General features: G+C 29.6%; 1 protein-coding gene across 2 annotated transcripts; it reads right to left on the bottom strand.

Moving 5' to 3' along the window:
- Positions 1-3389: 3389 nt before the first annotated feature.
- On the bottom strand, positions 3390-10604 carry LOC108205174 (protein ALTERED PHOSPHATE STARVATION RESPONSE 1). Of its 2 annotated transcripts, none has more exons than XM_017374994.2 (7): positions 10408-10604; positions 9739-9808; positions 8565-9603; positions 7687-7871; positions 6512-6735; positions 5414-5744; positions 3390-4057 (listed from the first exon to the last, which is right to left on the bottom strand). In XM_017374994.2, exons 3-7 carry the CDS (start codon positions 9409-9411, stop codon positions 3647-3649), a joined length of 1998 nt encoding a protein of 665 aa, XP_017230483.1. In that variant the 5' UTR covers positions 9412-9603; positions 9739-9808; positions 10408-10604; the 3' UTR covers positions 3390-3646. The 2 variants fall into 2 exon arrangements, with proteins under 2 accessions (XP_017230483.1, XP_017230484.1); XM_017374995.2 differs by lacking the exon at positions 10408-10604 and adding an exon at positions 10125-10393.
- Positions 10605-18851: the final 8247 nt, after the last annotated feature.

Here is an 18851-nt window from a genome sequence, read left to right as displayed (position 1 = left end):
TGTCAAAAATAATGTATGCAAAACATGTTATGCTTGCTAAATATACTAGCTTATAGCCCGTGCAAGGCACGGGAGCTTTTTAATTATTTATAAATTTTTTAAATATATTTTAAATGGTGTGAAAAAATTTAATTTATAAATAATAAATTAAAATTTTCAATAAAATAAAATTCGAAATTATGATTTGTTTGTAAGTTAGAACTTTGGTAAATACATCATCACAGCCATTAATGGTTTCAAATAAATTATTTTAATCAAGCAATTCCTTTTCTCGTATGTATCATGCCAAAGTATTAAATTTTATCTATTAAATTTTAATATATTTTGAGTGGAATACGTTATGCCAACTCCTATTAGATTATATTAATAAATGTATTTTATATTAAAATTATGATAATGTGATTTAAATATTTTTCAAAAAATTTATATGGTTCTAAATTAAAATTGATAAACATAATTTGTTTTGAATTAAGAAAAGGAATCATAAATATGCAATAAGAAGGTAGAATCTATTTTGGATTAACAAAAAAATTTTGTATCTGTTCCTCACATAAATCCGGCTTATTAATTTTAAAATATATTATAAAAAAATTGTGACGGTGAGATTTATATGATTCTACGAATAAAACTGGTAGGAAATATTTATTTAGGATTAAAAAAAATCATATACATGTGAAAGACAGAATTTGTTTTGGATACAGAAAAGGAATTATAAACATGCAAGTAGATATCAGTTGCCTTCTAGAACAGAATTTAATTTTGTTCCAATTTAACGGTGCTTATTTGTTCAATATAAGATCCAACGGATGATAAACTTTTGGACCAGAGTACCATGCGACCAAATTATCTCCCTTACGCTTATTATATATAAGTATATAATATAAAGTATATGATTTTTGAGGTCTCCAATTAAATAGTGATTTTCATATAATTTTATCCTATAGCTAAGTTCTATAAGGACCACTATTTCATCCGAGACCGTGAAAACAATGCATATTCTACATGAAAAATATTATAAAATATATTATCTTATGAAAAATATGGTAGGAGGATCACTATTTTATAAAATATCTTGAAGATTATGTAAATGTTGCCAGCAAAATATTGCAAAACATATTATTCGGTAGAAAATATTTTACAAGTTACAAAACATGTTCTACTCGTTGAAGTTACAAAACATGTTCTACTCATAATATTGAACCATACATGATTTTTGTGATATTCAATGAAATGATGATCTTTATAAAATATGTATTACCGTAAAAAATACATTTTACAATATTTTAATCCAAAAACTTATATGGTCTGCACAATCTCCGATAAAACACTATAAAAACGAATCTCATTTAAAATTTGAATTAAATTATAATTTTGAGCTAATTATCATATCTTTATGAATAATAATATTATCTAATGTGTTTAACAATCAAATGGATTACAAATAACACGGTTCTATGTAATATTTATCATGAAAAAAATTATATACACGTTCATATTCTATATTCATCATCCAAATATATATATGTGTGTGTGAGAGAGAGAGAGGAGAGAGAGAGATAGGTGGATAATATTTTTATTTTTAAAAAACTATTGTCACTCAATTACTATTCCGCTTTTTGTTCCCATTTGCACACTATCATAAATTAATTAATTTAATTGTCCTACACTTTTTCTCTTAAATCAAATCACATAATATAAAAACGCTTTTCCTGTATCAAATCGCAGAAGATTGAAGCATGGTAAGTTATATTAAGTATGTAACATATGTATTACTTCCTCCGTCCTCCCATTTCTTATCAAATGGGTTGGGCACTGAGGTTAAGAAATATGTATAAGTGGTAAAAATACAAAATGAAATTGGGTGAAGGGGAGGGATCCATTAATATTTAATTTAAAAAAATGATACTAGAGTAAAACCATAGCGAAAAGGGAAGAAAAGTGGAGAAATGATGGAACTCATTGACTATTTTGGGTAATTTTGAAATATAAAGAATTGGATGGGACAACTCAAAATAAAAAGTGTAAAAAATGATTAGAACATAGGAAGTATATTATAAAGAAAGTTATATAAAATCTACGTCTCTTTTTGTTGGAGTCTCATTATTTAAAACTAGATAGAATATGATTAAAAGATTCCAATTTTTTATTATATAATATTTTTAAAGATCGGACAAACTGAAAATTAAGTTCTACGATTCAATCAAAAATCAAAAAGTACAATAATAACTTTTATAAATTGCACGACACTATATACTACTATAATAATGAGGCTAACAATGACCTTAATGATTGTTAAAAGTGAAGGAGGTTGATAATATGTTAATAATTAATTAATAATAATGCCTAAAATTACTTATAAATGAAAAATTATATATATATATATATATATATATATATATTGATAATTAAAAATATAATTTATATTAAATTAAAATATTATAAATTTATAACTGACACCAACTTATATATGTATTCCATAAAACTTAACTCACGTGAAATAACAAAAAAATAAATAAATAAATAAATTGATCAGCAAACATCACTCCAATAGAATCACACTCATCTCCTCCTAGAATTCCCCATCATTCCTTTATAAACAATGGCTAACTATTTCTTATTTTGATTTTAATAATTAATTATTCAGTTTTCACTTTTTCATATTTTTCCCACTTTTATATGTCATTTTCTTACTTAATAGATTTCAAATTTTTTAATAATAATAATAATAAAGAATATAAACAGAGATACTTATTAAAATCATTATTATCCTTCTACGAATAAAGTAATAAAAATTATTTATTTTTAATCAAAAATCCGCTAACTTACCAAAAAATAAATTATTTAGTATATATCAAGAAAATACAGGAATACTCTGAAATAGCTCTCATAGACTATCTTATTACTAACATCTAAACGCAATCACTTTATCCTTGATCATCTGGACCTCAAATTTACTTCAGAGTTCAGACATTGTAACTTTTTAAGTTCACTAAAAAAGAAAACTGATCAAACTCTTTCTGACTCAAAAACACTAAGAAATTATGTTGAACCGACTCCTTTCACAGACAGTAAGGAGTGCAGGTACTAACCCAAACAGGTATGGCAAACTCTAAAATTCCATCGAACTAGATTAACAGAATAACTAAACAAGTGCAGAGAGTAGCCCTTATGAACAAGTCCAAACCGATCTTAGATCAAGAGGAAGTGCGAGCTGCAAGTAGATACACTACATGTCTACATTATCTTTCAAGTCTTAAAGGAGTGACAGGACTTTCCGAATTTTGATAAATCACAGATTATTTCTTCTGTGACTTCTAATTGTAAAATACAGCTGACCAGAAAAGAAAAAAACAAAAAAGAATCAAGATACAAGCGAGAACTGCATACCATGAAGGAAAAACTGCAAAACTTCAAGTAGATATATCTTATATCTAAATCATCTTGCTACAAGCTGGAAGCTTCTTAGATATTATAGATTTATATACATAAAACTGAACTAGCACTCTTCGCTGTGGGCAAATTGATGATTTCATCAAAGATGGGGCATTTAAAACTTTGAGAAGGCCCTCACAGAAAAAGCAAAAAAAAAAACTGGGCTAAAAAAATCAGTCAGGATAACTGATAGACTTGGTGAGTGCCGCCGGCTCTACGGTGTGGCACTATGAATGACCTCGAATGCCTGACTATAGGCACTAGCAAACCCCATCAATGCCCGGAATACATTAGGGAGACTAGTCTTTAGGTTATTTAGGGTCATGACTCTAGTAACTTCAACTGAGCTGAGATACTTGGCCTTCTCATCATCCACCTGCTTCTTCAACGCCTCCACTTTTGCTCGCTTAACAACTAATGGATGCTTAGGGCTCAACCCAGAGTGTGGGTTTTCGACATTAAAGCTCCCCTCAAACTTCATCTCCATTTCGGCCATTGAGTTTAGCTCCCTTCGCAATTTTTTTTCGAGTTTATCAGATCTTCTGAGTAGACTAAGTTCATCTTCCTGCTGCAAGACTATGGCGTGAATGGCTGACAAAAAGCTCTTGATGGCTTCTTCGGCTGCCTAAGAAATGTGACCACTAAAAGCTTAATAGAAAGTTGACAGGTATATATATCAGGAAACGGTCTTCATGGGCAACACATGTTAAAAAAGATTATAATCATGCAAAAAGTTCAATAAAAAACAATACTAAAATATATCCAATTTGATGTCTATCTTGAAATATGTATGGATCAAGGCATTTAGTGTCAATCATCACCAAAAGAACAAATTAACTCTCTAGCCATTGTGGGATAATACCGGTTGGCTTCGTGTCCCCGCCTCCGGATCTCTGTCCATTTGCGGGATAATACCACCAGCCTTCGTGGTCTTTTCCGAAAATCGGGTCAAGTCCTGAACTCCGAATCCGAAAATAAGCCGAAATACAATGGCTCAATTGCAACAACTTGGGTAATCCACAAGCCCACCACAGGCCCCCAAAAGATCATGATTTGTTTGTACCATTGGTAGCAGTACTTATGCTTATAAATTGAACTAAAGTTTCCACACTCCTCGATATGGGACTGGGGTGTTACATTAAGCACCTATGCATCTACCATAAACTATTAGCGCGTGTGGTTGTCAATTTAATATTCACAATATTGTTGAATGCTCTTTAGTTCATTTAATAATTTTACTGATCTTACACTCATGTAATACTTGAAGTGTCCAACCAAAGGGTTGCCTTTAATTGGATTATATTTTCATTTTCATATTATACAAGTTTGGGTTTCACCTTGATGAGAATTTTATTATTTTACTAACTTTAAAAATCACACATTTTAACCTTGGATTAAACTTATCTCTTGTCAGGTGAGGTACAAAGTGATGCTTAATTTTTTATTTTTGGACATTAAAGTTCTATTATGTCTGGGGATTGCTTGCAAGTCCTTGGTAGATAATAAACTTTCTTCAATAAAATAAACTCAAGTTCTATCAAAATATCAAGTAGTGAATAATCTCAGAGAGCAAGTATATCACTATAAACTTCTCATCTGTGACTACAACAATGGAGGTTAGAATTTACAGATACACCCTTACCCCTCCCGCACGGCTGAACCTCCTACTTTAAACTTTATTTAGCTTACTATCACATATCATGGGAAATTCTATGCACTCCATAGGAATCAGCTCGGTATGTTACTTCATATGTCATATAAACTACACAAATCTGTATGTATAATCATGTTGCATCATGTAAAAACAAAGAGGAGAGACAGAGAATAAATGTTTGGATCTATATTGGCATTGCAGATCCTAAATTTTAACAAGAGTCAGAGTAGGACATCAGGAACTAGTTGAATTTAGAGATGAGAACATCGGGCAATCACATGTACATATGGCTTAACAAAAGTACTGCATGGATTAGCAAATGCGTACCTTTTCAGGTAACTTGTCAAGGGCAAGATGCCAGTTCTCACAGAGTGCGTGAACTGCAGATGGGCCACTGGATAGATCAGAATTCTCCACAAGGCAATCTGTGAGTTTGATCCACCTGGACATAGTTCTCACATATTCTCGTTGAAATTTTATGAGTTTGCAGAAGCTGTCACACCATGAAGTGACCTCAGATTTAAGCTGAGCTGCAGCCTGCTTATGGTAATCAGTAGTTGGATCAACACATTGGTAATTTGAGAGGTGATTCACCTGCTGGGAAATATGGGTCTGAACTTGATGACAATCAAACATTTTCTTCCACATATGCATCAACCTAAAATTTATATTTCCATTAGACTGAATTGAATATATTATGTTAGTCACTATAGAAGTAGACAGCACTCTTGCAAAATGTAACGCTTGTTCGAGAAATAAAAAATGGAAATGATGTATCCATCAAATAGCCTTTATGGATTTAATAAACTCGTCCTGTGGTAACTCATAGCCTAGTCTTATGATTCCAATATGGCTACTAATAGTAGACTAGCTGCTTAAATTTGATAAGTTCAGTTTGATTCAATAGATTCAACTGGCAAAGTTTACAGTAAAAGCTCTGTGTTTTCCATGACTGTAGATACAGTTCCCATTTTGTTTTCTTTTATCAAAAACTAAACATGGACTCTAATATAGCTAGAGGCTCCGAGGTATTGAGTACCAACATAGCAAAACAATTAACAGTTACAAATGTCAAGGAAATGTTTGGAAAACCGAAACAGGCACCACTATCATATAATACATTATTAACTTTACAAGTTCCCTAACAGCTCTTGAGATTTATTCCGGTAGCTAGGCTAATTGCAACGCATAAAAAGACATCTTGGTTTTAATTTTTAGAAACAGAATTACCCAGAAGTTAATGCAGACAATTTACAGTTACAAATGTCAAGGAAATGTTTGGAAATCCGAAACAGGAGCCACCATCATATAATACATTTTTAACTTTTCAAGTTCCCTAGCAGCTCTTGAGATTTATTCTGGTAGCTAGGCTAATTGCAATGCATAAAAAGACATCTTGGTTTTAATTTTGAGAAACAGAATTACCCAGAAGTTAATGCAGACAGCTGTGGATGCAGCTCCTCATTTATTAGAACCAAAATGGTTGAGCAAGTCCGGCTAATTGACTGTTGTAGACGTATGATCTCAGACTGTAGGCTCTCAACACTTGCTCGAGTTTTCTCGGTTTTTGTCCAGTCCTGATCTTCCATTTGTTGTTTTTGTAATTGCAAGGACTTTTTCTCATGCTCTAATTTGTTCATCTCTTCCTCCTGTATTTTAATTACAAGAAACATATATTACAATGTAAAAATTTTGGAAGAAGAGGTAGAAGAAAATAAATATTACAAGCAAAAATAGCAAACCCCATGGCAAAAGTGAGTGTAATAATCCATGTTATAAGCTACACTGATTGTGTGGCAGAAAAAGTAAACGGTAAAACATTGACAATGCTACAAACTAAGACACCAAACTGGGCAGCAAAGGTGGTTGCAATGATCTATCTTATATGCTAATCTGGTCGTGTATAGCAACATCTTATATGCCAGTCTGATCGTGTATAGCTCCAACCATATTTGAGATACAACACAGAATCAACCAATTTCAAAAATGCAGCTGGAGGAGTTTTCATTATGCAACTCAAATTTCTTCTGCTAACCTGCAGTTAACTGAAAGTTTTGCTATTTCAGGGCACTGGGTCCAAATTCCTCAGAGTTAAAGAGGAATTGACATTGAGGAGCTTCATGAACATGTCCTCTACTGAGATCAAGCATTTGAAGTTAAAAGAGGAAAATTACATAGACCAGCGAATGTATTTTGTCAGTTTTAAAACAAATAGGGACAGTAGAGTCCAACATAAAATAAAAAAAAAAATTTGAAGTTAAATTGTTATTGTTAAACACATGATTGGACGCATATTGACAGACAAATGGTAATGAATATGACAAAGACCTTGAGGAGTTCTGTAAGTTACTAGTGGACCTGTCGAGGGTTAGTGATGTGATACACAGTTGTCACTCTAGTAAATCTTTATACTTCATTTAGCGCATACAGCCATCCTCCATTCCTCATCTTTTAAGATTATCTAGCTGCCTCTATCCTCAAGGCTTAAATATAAGCAGCATTCATATATTTACTAGTAACACAAAACTAAATGGCAGGACACGCTAGGAAACAAACTGACAATCGAAAATATAAAATATAAACGTGACATAGTAACTGACCTTTACTTCCTTGTAGAGTTTATGCTCCTCGTCGCATAGCTTTCTTAGGGTAATGCAATGAGCTCCAGGCTTACAGGCTTCACTAGGATCAGAGAAATCTATAATATCTCTTGTATGATTAAGTGATCTGGACGACCAACTCCATGTTAGTGCACTGAAGACTTTTACAGAATTTGACCTCTTCCCTGTTTAAGAAACCATCAATATATGATTGAAAATCTATGATTCAGTAACAGGCCTACACCGAACTTAGTAAAAAGATAATGCAATAATATGATTAAACCTCCAGAATATGATGATTGACCAACAGCAACAGCCTTTTTCATCTTAACAGAAAGAGAATATGTTCTTAATTTACTTTAGGATGCATCTACCGAAAGGAAAAGCTTTAGGATGTACATACAATATCATGATCGTGGCCTTTCAGGATTCCAAGTTGTTTCTTAGGATTATAAACATCAGTATCTATGAAAAGATGTTCAACTTTTAAAAAATGTCAACAGAATACTAATACAAAAATCCTTGACAAAGGTAATGTGCTACTTTCAGAAACCAAACACGCAAATTGTAATATATGTCGGTTTTGCATTACTCGTCCAGTCGTCCTCAAATCAAATATCTAAAATAGGGGGCACTTGGCTGATCTTTTGTAATAGACCCACCATACCATGATACGAGACAAACTGTAGCCTATCCTAGCATCATAATAATAGGATACAGATATGAACTGCAGCAATATATTATAAAATGGAAGACCAGTGTATTGGTGAGAGTGTTTTCATATACTTCGATGAGAAAAATACTTCATGTTTGATTGATGAACTCATGTTAACAACATCAAAGAAACATTCATATTGATAACAGAATCATGTACTTACTCTTATTTTCCTTATTCTTCTGCCAAAGAACAGAGTCCACCACCGTAATGTCCATAAGAACGCCTATATTTTTCCCACCAGAAGACGCTTTTAGAAAGCAATCATCTAGCTCCCTGACAATATTTGCCAAGGTTCTCTTACTCATCGAAACCACCATGGCCATATCTGAGGTGTCTTTAGTATGCCAGCTCATCACAGATGAATTATCATCAAAAAATTCACTCCGATGTGGCTTCTCGGAAAGAAGATTCACAAGATCAGTACTTCCAGCTTCCTCTTCCAAATTTTCCTCTTCAAATTCTGTATTGGCCTCAGCCCAGTTTTCCTCTTCAACCTGATCCACAATATCACTATTCTCCTTGGCCTCGGCCCAACATTCCTCTTCAATCTGATCAACTGTTTCACTTTTCTCCTTATAATGCGCAGCAGAATTACCAAACGGATCCCAGAACTCCCACGAAGAACTTGGAAGCGGAGGTGGAGGAGGTGTGCAGCTATTATCTTCATCGAATTCTATACTTTCTTCTTGGGAAGCATCCAACTTGTGGTTATTATTAACCTTCCTTGGATCAGGACTAAAAGTAGGTGGAGGTGGAGGTGAGGGAGGCAATGGAGGAGGAGGTGAAGGTGGGGATGTAGCCCCAAATGGGTTATCATCGAGTTCCAGTGAATCGGATTCTGTGAACTGGCGAAGGGTTGCACCAGTATTTTTCAGTGCTGTCAAATACTCTAACTGGGCCTCAGCAAATACTCCTCTAAATCTTACCACCTGCTTCATTAATCTCTTCCTCTCCTTGCATATTCTAACCCTTTCATCTTTATCAATACGCGATGCAGCACAACCCATCTATTACTTTACACTAATGAAAACTGTATGTTTTTTTTCTGGTCTACAGCTTCTGTATACCCCGTATATGTAAATTTAGTAGAACTTGCTAGAAGAGTAAAGTTTAAACCGCACCCACCTATATAGTCTACTTCACTAGTTCAGAACTTGCAAAACAAAATATAGCACCCTCAGAGACTCCAATTTTTAAATCTGCAGAATATAAAACTCCAATAAGGTAGCTAAACAAATTTTATGAAAGTATTATATTATCATATACTTAAAAAATTCTTTTAAATTCAATGACATTTCAAAATTACACTCAATGTGAAGAATACATGACAATACCTGCAAATTCCTGAAACCCTGATTTTAGTTTTGCTCAGAAGCATGCACTGCAGACCTGCATTCTTCAGAGCTGCGACCGAACACAAACATGAATAAACAAGTGTCCCAAACTTAGAGCACATAATCTATCACAACCCTTTAGTCCTTTCATCATTTCTATCAATCAAGAAACTAAGATTTAAAAAAAAAAAAAAAAAAATTGGACCCCCCAAGAACAAAACCCTAACTGTTCAAGCTCACTTCACACTCCTACCATTAAGCTCACAAAATCAATACCAAACAAGAACCCCACTTCTTAATCTCCATATTTCAGCACAAAATCAATTTTTTTCATTAAAAAAACAAAAATTTAATGACTTGTGTGGTAAATATAAAAAGGGGCTTACTGGGTCTTCCTCAAACATCTCATGTTCCCTTTAAACTGGTCACAAAGTCTTGCTCTGACACTAAAAAACTTAAAATACACACACAGATACACACACATATGAAATGGCAAAGGGCAGTCAGAGACAGATCACTGGTGCACAAGCTTTAAACTTTGTATTTAAGTTGTGCAGAGCAATAAAAATAAAAATCACAGGGAATTTGAAGAACATGAATAATAAACTACTAGAAGGTAAACAAGAAGCAGAAAATATTCAAGAAAAGATGGAAAAATACAAATGATACCAGAGGCTTGGTGGTCTGAAAAGTGGAGACATCAATGGGCATGAGAGAGAGAAATGCAGAGATGGGCTGCTGTTGTTTCAAGAGTTTGATTTATGGCTCGAAAATCGATGCTCCATGGCATGAAGAAGCATCCAAAGCACTACTGTATAGGCTGGTGCATTTTAGCACAAGTACGTGCTTCATTTTTCCTGATATCTGCATTTTTAAATTCTCTGTAAGTTACGGTACCTTTTCTAATGACAAATATCGATTTCCGATGGGGTTTGGGTTCGGATGAATTTTTGGGAAAATTTGAAGGCCAAGTTTGGAAATTTTAGTAGTAATATTTAGTTGTGCGAGGCAAAATAATTTGTGGGGTCATTTTTTATATTAAAATTGTTCAGCTTTGGCTTTTCTGAGATTTCACTACTTAATAAAATATGTGTAGGTGCATTTTAGCAAAAAGTCTATGGAATAATTTTTTCAAAATTGGAGGGTAGATTTTTGAGAATTTACTGGAGGGTAAAATGAATCATGTGCGCACAGAGGTGGATTACTCGACACTCTGGTGCAGGGCATCAATCTTTCGTTTCGTATACTTTCGTGTTTGTGTATCTTTGTGTTTCGTGTACTTGAAGGTAGGTGAAACTCGTATCCGCCCATTATTAATTTCGTGTACCTAATTTGAAATCCGTATCCGATCCGAAACATTTGGTGTATATTTCGTGTATTTTTCGTGTATATTATATATAAAAATATCAATATATTATTTAATCAAAAAATAGATTTAATATATATTTTCTTTTATAATTTTATTAAATGTGAATGATATATTTATACTTGTATACAATTATCTATAAATTTGTTAATGTATCTACATATATATCCACACATATATATAAATATATACTTTTTACACAATTATATATTTAATATATCATAACACATATATATAATAAATATTTTCTACAAATATTTTGTGTACTTTCGTGTATTTCGTGTCCCCCAAATGAAAACTCATATCCGACACAAAATCTATCGTGTAATTTTATGTTCATGTACTTTCGTGTTTCGTGTGTCGAAAAACAAAATTCATATCCATTTTTTTAGTGTGGTTTCGTTTTATGTTAGCGTGTTACGTGTCAAATTGTCAAGCCTACTCTGATAGTTGATACGGATAAATATGAGAGCAGTGAGCATTTTAGAAAAGGGTACGCGTGCATAGGATACTGTGGTCATAGTTGGCCGAACTTATTTGATAAATATTAAAATTTTATTTTAGAAAAAATGGTATTTATATGATATTCATAATACTTAATATTTAATAAATATTCTATTATTGGTTTATAAGAATAAATTTTTTGTGAAATTTTACATAATTAGATTTTTTTTTTAAAGCCAAATACTAACCGGTGTGTAATTGATTTTCCAGGCGAAGAGCAGGAGAGAATAATAACATGTGTTTTGTTGATTTTTGCAGAGACCTCAGAAAGTCATGGATAAAGGTATACTGTAAAACGTACTCGTGAGAGATAAGGCGAACATAAAATGGATAGTCTCTGTTTGGTTTATCCAAACAATCATCATTGTTTTATTTTATTTCAAAATATCTGCATTGTGACAAAAACAAACAAAAAAGTCTGCATCATTAATTTTGACCATTCATATCTTCCTGCGATTTATAGTGTACTGTCAGGTAATTTCAAAATTAAAATATATTTGATTTTATTTTACTTTACTAATAAATTTTTATGTCAACGAATTGTATCAAAATATAATATTGAAAGAAAAGACTTCATTCATACGAGAAATTCTTTTATCTAATCAAACGAAATGTAGAGATGTCTCGCAAAAATTTAGATAAAAAATCTTAATATTTGAAAAGGAAAAAAATATGAAAAAACTAAGATCCGCATATTCAAGGAAAAAAAAAGTTTCATTCAAGAAAGTATACTTTCTAGCGAACATAACATAATGCAGAGACGGTCTCAAAAATCCAAAAGGTATGTTCAATTGATATTTTAAATAATTTTTTCCATTTATAGAATTTGAGGGTATTTAAGTTGGATTTTAAATAATGTATCAGAATTTTAGAATATTCAATTAAGATTTTAAATTATGTCACACAATCTGGTGATATTCCATCAAGATTTAAATTATAATTTAAAATCTGATGGAATTCAATTAAGATTATTTAAAATCCAAGAAAATCTGATGATATTTGAACGATGGGAATTTTTTAGATTTCATAAAATTCATGATATTTAGAACCATTGTGCTTAAATCCTTAGGACTCCATTAACTCTGCGGCATTTTATTTAAAATCTGCATAAAATTTAAACCAGATACAGTTTATTAAAATCTGTAAATCATATAAAATTTATTAAAATCCCGATTCAATACACCCATCCTGTCAACAAAAAATTTATGATTGAAATGAAATCCCTATCTGCGGAAGGAAGGAGGGAATAAAAGAAAAAGAAAACAACTAAAAGTACGAGTGTGGGCGTGAGGAAAGAAAAAGAGAAATGAGGATGAGAAAAAAGGACAAAAAATCCGCTATGTACTCAAATAAGATCATCTAAAATGATACAGATTGTTAATTAACGACAAAATAAAATCGTCATGCGCCGTCAAAGATCATCAAATATGATCTTCCTTGAAAGGCACATGAAATTAAACAATTGATACACATAAACATTAATATCATAACAGCATATAATGTTATCAACTTTTTGTCCAATGTCTAGTTATAAAACAAAATCACAAAAATAATCGAATTATAAAAAAATATAACCATTAGAAAAGGATAAATATTGCAGACAATAGTAGACATGTGTAACACTTAAATATCAATCGCATATATTATAATTTCAACAATTATAATTCACACATATACTATCCCACTAAATTGTACTAGCGTTTTACCCGTGCTACGCACCGAACGGTTAATTATATAAAATAAAATAAAAAGTATATATGAATTCAAGTATATATTATTTCATATCATTTATACAATTTTATTACATAATATATGTATAATTTTTTTAAAAAAGTAATATTATTTCTTAAATACTCTGAATTTGATCAATTATGTACCACATATTATATTATATAAATATATAATAAATTATATTTTCTTTTTAATCAAATATTATATAAGGATCGACCATTATTCAGAGATCAGTGAATGCGATCCCACTCTCCTGGTTTCGGACCCAAAATCTGAATTATTCTGGATTCAGTTTGCAATGTCACGTTTTTCCATACGGATCATTTTGATAGCAAATCATTGATTTTTATTAATTTCTTTTTTTTGGTAATTGCATCTTCTAATTAGCCATCAAATATAATATAATATATATAGTTATTAAAAAATTGTTATATTTTTAAGATGTCAATTCTACCAATATTCTTTAAACTCTCCTTTTTATTTTTTATTTTCTTAATATATGAAATAAAATAGGTTGGATGAACATGAGAAAATAAATTTCTATATTAATAAATATAAATTAAGAGCGAAGGAAGGCTTCTAGAAATATGACATTAATCATTTACGAAAACATATTTGAAAATTATCATCATCTAGATAAATTTAAATCATTGTTAACAAATAACGTGATTCATTCAGAAATTCATATTAACTGATCATCCAGATTTCCGGTCACCCAGAATCCACTATCTAGATTTAACAAATGACTCCTTAGGATCATAAATTTTTTCGATTTCTCGCATTGAATAATGTAATGTCGGATTAAGTTTGATCAGATCGGTGAATGTGTCCTCTAACATCAGTCATTGTTATTATAATTATAATTATATAATTTAATTAATTTTTATGTATTAATTTATTTTTATTTGCATGATTAGTCTTTGTAGCCATATTTTAGGAAATTTGTATGCACTTAACTTATTTATGAAATAATATAAATTATTAAATTCGATAGAGCATGCCGTAAAAATATACATTTGTAAATATTCACTCATCTAAAAGAAATATTTTGTATTTAAAAAGATAAATATATTTGATTTTTATATCTATTTTCAAACACTGATATAATGAAAATTTTGTCCTAGTAAATTATAAAGTCACCGTGAAATTTCTAAAAATTGGTCATTCTGAATGCTAACTTGGGTTAAAATTATATTATTTCTCTCACTGTAATTATATATTTATACTTATAATTACGATATTTATTTAGATGAGTATAAATTTAATTTTATAAAATAAGAAATATTTATCTCGTATAATAATCGAAAAATCATGTACGACACGTAATACATGTTAATCAGGAGATTGTATTTTTTCAATCAAGTAAATAAAAAACTCGTTCTAATCGGTAGGGTGTGCAGAAGGCTCGCATAATTTAAAAGAAGATTTATCAAATTGATCTAAAATTATAAATATTGATTAGTCATGTAAAAATTTATTGTTAGACGCATATATAATCACATTTTTTACTGTCCTTTTGAACATCTTATTGTCCGAATTTAAGAATTCCTTAAAATTTTCAGTCTCGCTACTACTAAATAGTTAAAATTCTTTTATTTATTTATAATTATCGGATAATTCTCATGTGACAATAATATGGATTGATGATGATGTGTTTTTTGTGTATTATAATATCGTAAATTTTGCTCACTCAAATATTTAATACTCACGTTTTTATGTTTATATGTGGCATTAACTTCAACTTAGAGAATGGGGACGGGAGTGGGGCAAGTAATTTCAGGATCATAAATTTTTCCGATTTCTTGTATTGAATAAAGTAATGTCTGATTAAGTTCGATCAGATCGGTGAATGCGTCTTCTAATATCAGTCATTATTATATTATAATTATATAATTAAATTAACTTTTATGCATTAAGTTATTTTTATTTGCATGATTAGTCTTTGTAGTCATATTTTAGAAAATATGTATGCACTTAACTTATTTATGAAATAATATAAATTATTAACTTCAATAGAGCATGCCGTAAAAATATATATTTGTAAATAGTCACTCATTTAAAGAAAAATATATTGGATTTTTATATCTATTTTCAACCACTGATATAATGAATATTTTGTCCTAGTAAATTATGAAGTCACTGTGAAATTTCTAAAATTGGTCATAATTTGTGTTAATTTTATATTATTTCTCTCACTGTAATTATATATTATACTTATAATTACGATATTTATTTAGATTAGTATAAATTTAATTTTATAAAATAAGACATATTTAATTTTATCTCGTTCTCGATAAATCATGTACGACACGTAATACATGTTAATCAGGAGATTGTATTTTTTCAATCAAGTAAATAAAAAATTCGTTCTAATCCGTAGGGTGTGAAGAAGACTCGCACAATTTAAAAGAAGATTTATCAAATCGATCTAAAATTATAAATATTGATTAGTCATTTAAAAATTTAGTGATCGACTCATATAAAATCATATTTTTGACTGTTCTTTTGAACATCTTAATATTGTCTCAATTTAAGAATTCCTTAGAATTTCAAATTGATCTAAAATTATAAATATTGATTAGTCATTTAAAAATTTAGTGGTCGACTCGTATAAAATCACATTTTTGACTGTTCTTTTGAACATCTTATTGTCCGAATTTAAGAATTCCTTAAAATTCACAGTGTCGCTACTACAATATAGTTAAAATCCTTTTTTTATTTATAATTATCGGATAATTCTCATTTGACAATAATATGGATCGATGATGATGTGTTTTTCGTGTATTATAATATCATAAATTTTGCTCATTGAAATATTTAATCCTGGCGTTTTTATATTGCATCTTTATACGTGGCATTAACCTCAACTTAATGGACTTGGAAATTTCCAACTTTTTAAGCACTTTATATATGATTGATTTAAAATTTAATTTTATTTTTTAGTTGACGAAATCTAAATAAAAATTGATTAAAAATATATCAATATCCACTAATTAGTTTAATAAGTATTGTTAAAATATTTGTTTTGCATATAGTTAAGATTTACGGTGTTGATTTGAATTTTTATAAAAATATAATAAAAACATACACAAATATAATTATTTGACACCATGTTATATAGTAATATTTCAAAAATAAATTCTTTTTTTTATTGCTTGATTCGGGGTGACTCAACAGGGCAATCCATGGTGCATGATCTCAGATTCCTGCATAATGTCCTTCACTCCATTCTATACACATTGTGGTGAGTATTTTACTTCCGATTAAGTCAATGATGTCAGTGTTTTTTTTATTTAAATTAGATAAATTAATTAATTATATTATATATTAAAAATTTGTATTGATTAATTCGTATGTAGTTAATATTTTAGTTAAAATTTAATAAAAGAGAAGTTAAAAAATAAGTATTATTAGTCTAAAATTTAGTAATGACTTATTATAAGTCGTAAAATAGTTCCTTTTTTGTGATTGGCTAACGTCATATTGGTTCCTAATATAGCTACTCTTTTGTGATTAGTTAACTACATATTGGTTAAATTTTAGGAGAAGGAAAGTGTAAAATATAGTAGAAAGAAAGTAGAATAAGAGATATTATTGGTCTAAAATTTAAGAAAGAATTCTGATTGGTTCTAAAATAACTCTTTTTTCTGATTGGTTCCTAAAATAGCTCCTCTTTTGTGATTGGTTAACTACATATTGGTTATAATTTAGTAGAAGGAAAGTTGAATAAGGATTATCATTGGTCTAAAATTTAGGAATAATTTTCTGATTGGCTCCTAAAATAGCTCCTCTTTTGTGATTGGTTAACTGCACATTGGTTAAAATTTAGTAGAAGGAAAGTTGAAGATGGAATGTTATTGGTCTAAAATTTAGGAAGATCTTCTTATTGGTTAAAATTCTTTTATTTATTTATAATTATCGGATAATTCTCATGTGACAATAATATGGATTGATGATGATGTGTTTTTTGTGTATTATAATATCGTAAATTTTGCTCACTCAAATATTTAATACTCACGTTTTTATGTTTATATGTGGCATTAAATTCAACTTAGAGAATGGGGACGGGAGTGGGGCAAGTAATTTCAGGATCATAAATTTTTCCGATTTCTTGTATTGAATAAAGTAATGTCTGATTAAGTTCGATCACATCGGTGAATGCGTCTTCTAATATCAGTCATTATTATATTATAATTATATAATTAAATTAACTTTTATGCATTAAGTTATTTTTATTTGCATGATTAGTCTTTGTAGTCATATTTTAGAAAATATGTATGCACTTAACTTATTTATGAAATAATATAAATTATTAACTTCAATAGAGCATGCCATAAAAATATATATTTGTAAATAGTCACTCATTTAAAGACAAATATATTGGATTTTTATATCTATTTTCAACCACTGATATAATGAATATTTTGTCCTAGTAAATTATGAAGTCACTGTGAAATTTCTAAAATTGGTCATAATTTGTGTTAATTTTATATTATTTCTCTCACTGTAATTATATATTATACTTATAATTACGATATTTATTTAGATTAGTATAAATTTAATTTTATAAAATAAGACATATTTAATTTTATCTCGTTCTCGATAAATCATGTACGACACGTAATACATGTTAATCAGGAGATTGTATTTTTTCAATCAAGTAAATAAAAAATTCGTTCTAATCCGTAGGGTGTGAAGAAGACTCGCACAATTTAAAAGAAGATTTATCAAATCGATCTAAAATTATAAATATTGATTAGTCATTTAAAAATTTAGTGATCGACTCATATAAAATCATATTTTTGACTGTTCTTTTGAACATCTTAATATTGTCTCAATTTAAGAATTCCTTAGAATTTCAAATTGATCTAAAATTATAAATATTGATTAGTCATTTAAAAATTTAGTGGTCGACTCATATAAAATCACATTTTTGACTGTTCTTTTGAACATCTTATTGTCCGAATTTAAGAATTCCTTAAAATTCACAGTGTCGCTACTACAATATAGTTAAAATCCTTTTTTTATTTATAATTATCGGATAATTCTCATTTGACAATAATATGGATCGATGATGATGTGTTTTTCGTGTATTATAATATCATAAATTTTGCTCATTGAAATATTTAATCCTGGCGTTTTTATATTGCATCTTTATACGTGGCATTAACCTCAACTTAATGGACTTGGAAATTTCCAACTTTTTAAGCACTTTATATATGATTGATTTAAAATTTAATTTTATTTTTTAGTTGACGAAATCTAAATAAAAATTGATTAAAAATATATCAATATCCACTAATTAGTTTAATAAGTATTGTTAAAATATTTGTTTTGCATATAGTTAAGATTTACGGTGTTGATTTGAATTTTTATAAAAATATAATAAAAACATACACAAATATAATTATTTGACATCATGTTATATAGTAATATTTCAAAAATAAATTCTTTTTTTTTATTGCTTGATTCGGGGTGACTCAACAGGGCAATCCATGGTGCATGATCTCAG

This window comes from Daucus carota, chromosome 1 (genome assembly GCF_001625215.2).
Source record: "Daucus carota subsp. sativus chromosome 1, DH1 v3.0, whole genome shotgun sequence".
NCBI classification, from domain to species: Eukaryota; Viridiplantae; Streptophyta; class Magnoliopsida; order Apiales; family Apiaceae; genus Daucus; species Daucus carota.
The sequence above is the reverse complement of the archived record's forward strand: the minus strand, read 5'-3'. Positions and strand labels throughout refer to the sequence as shown.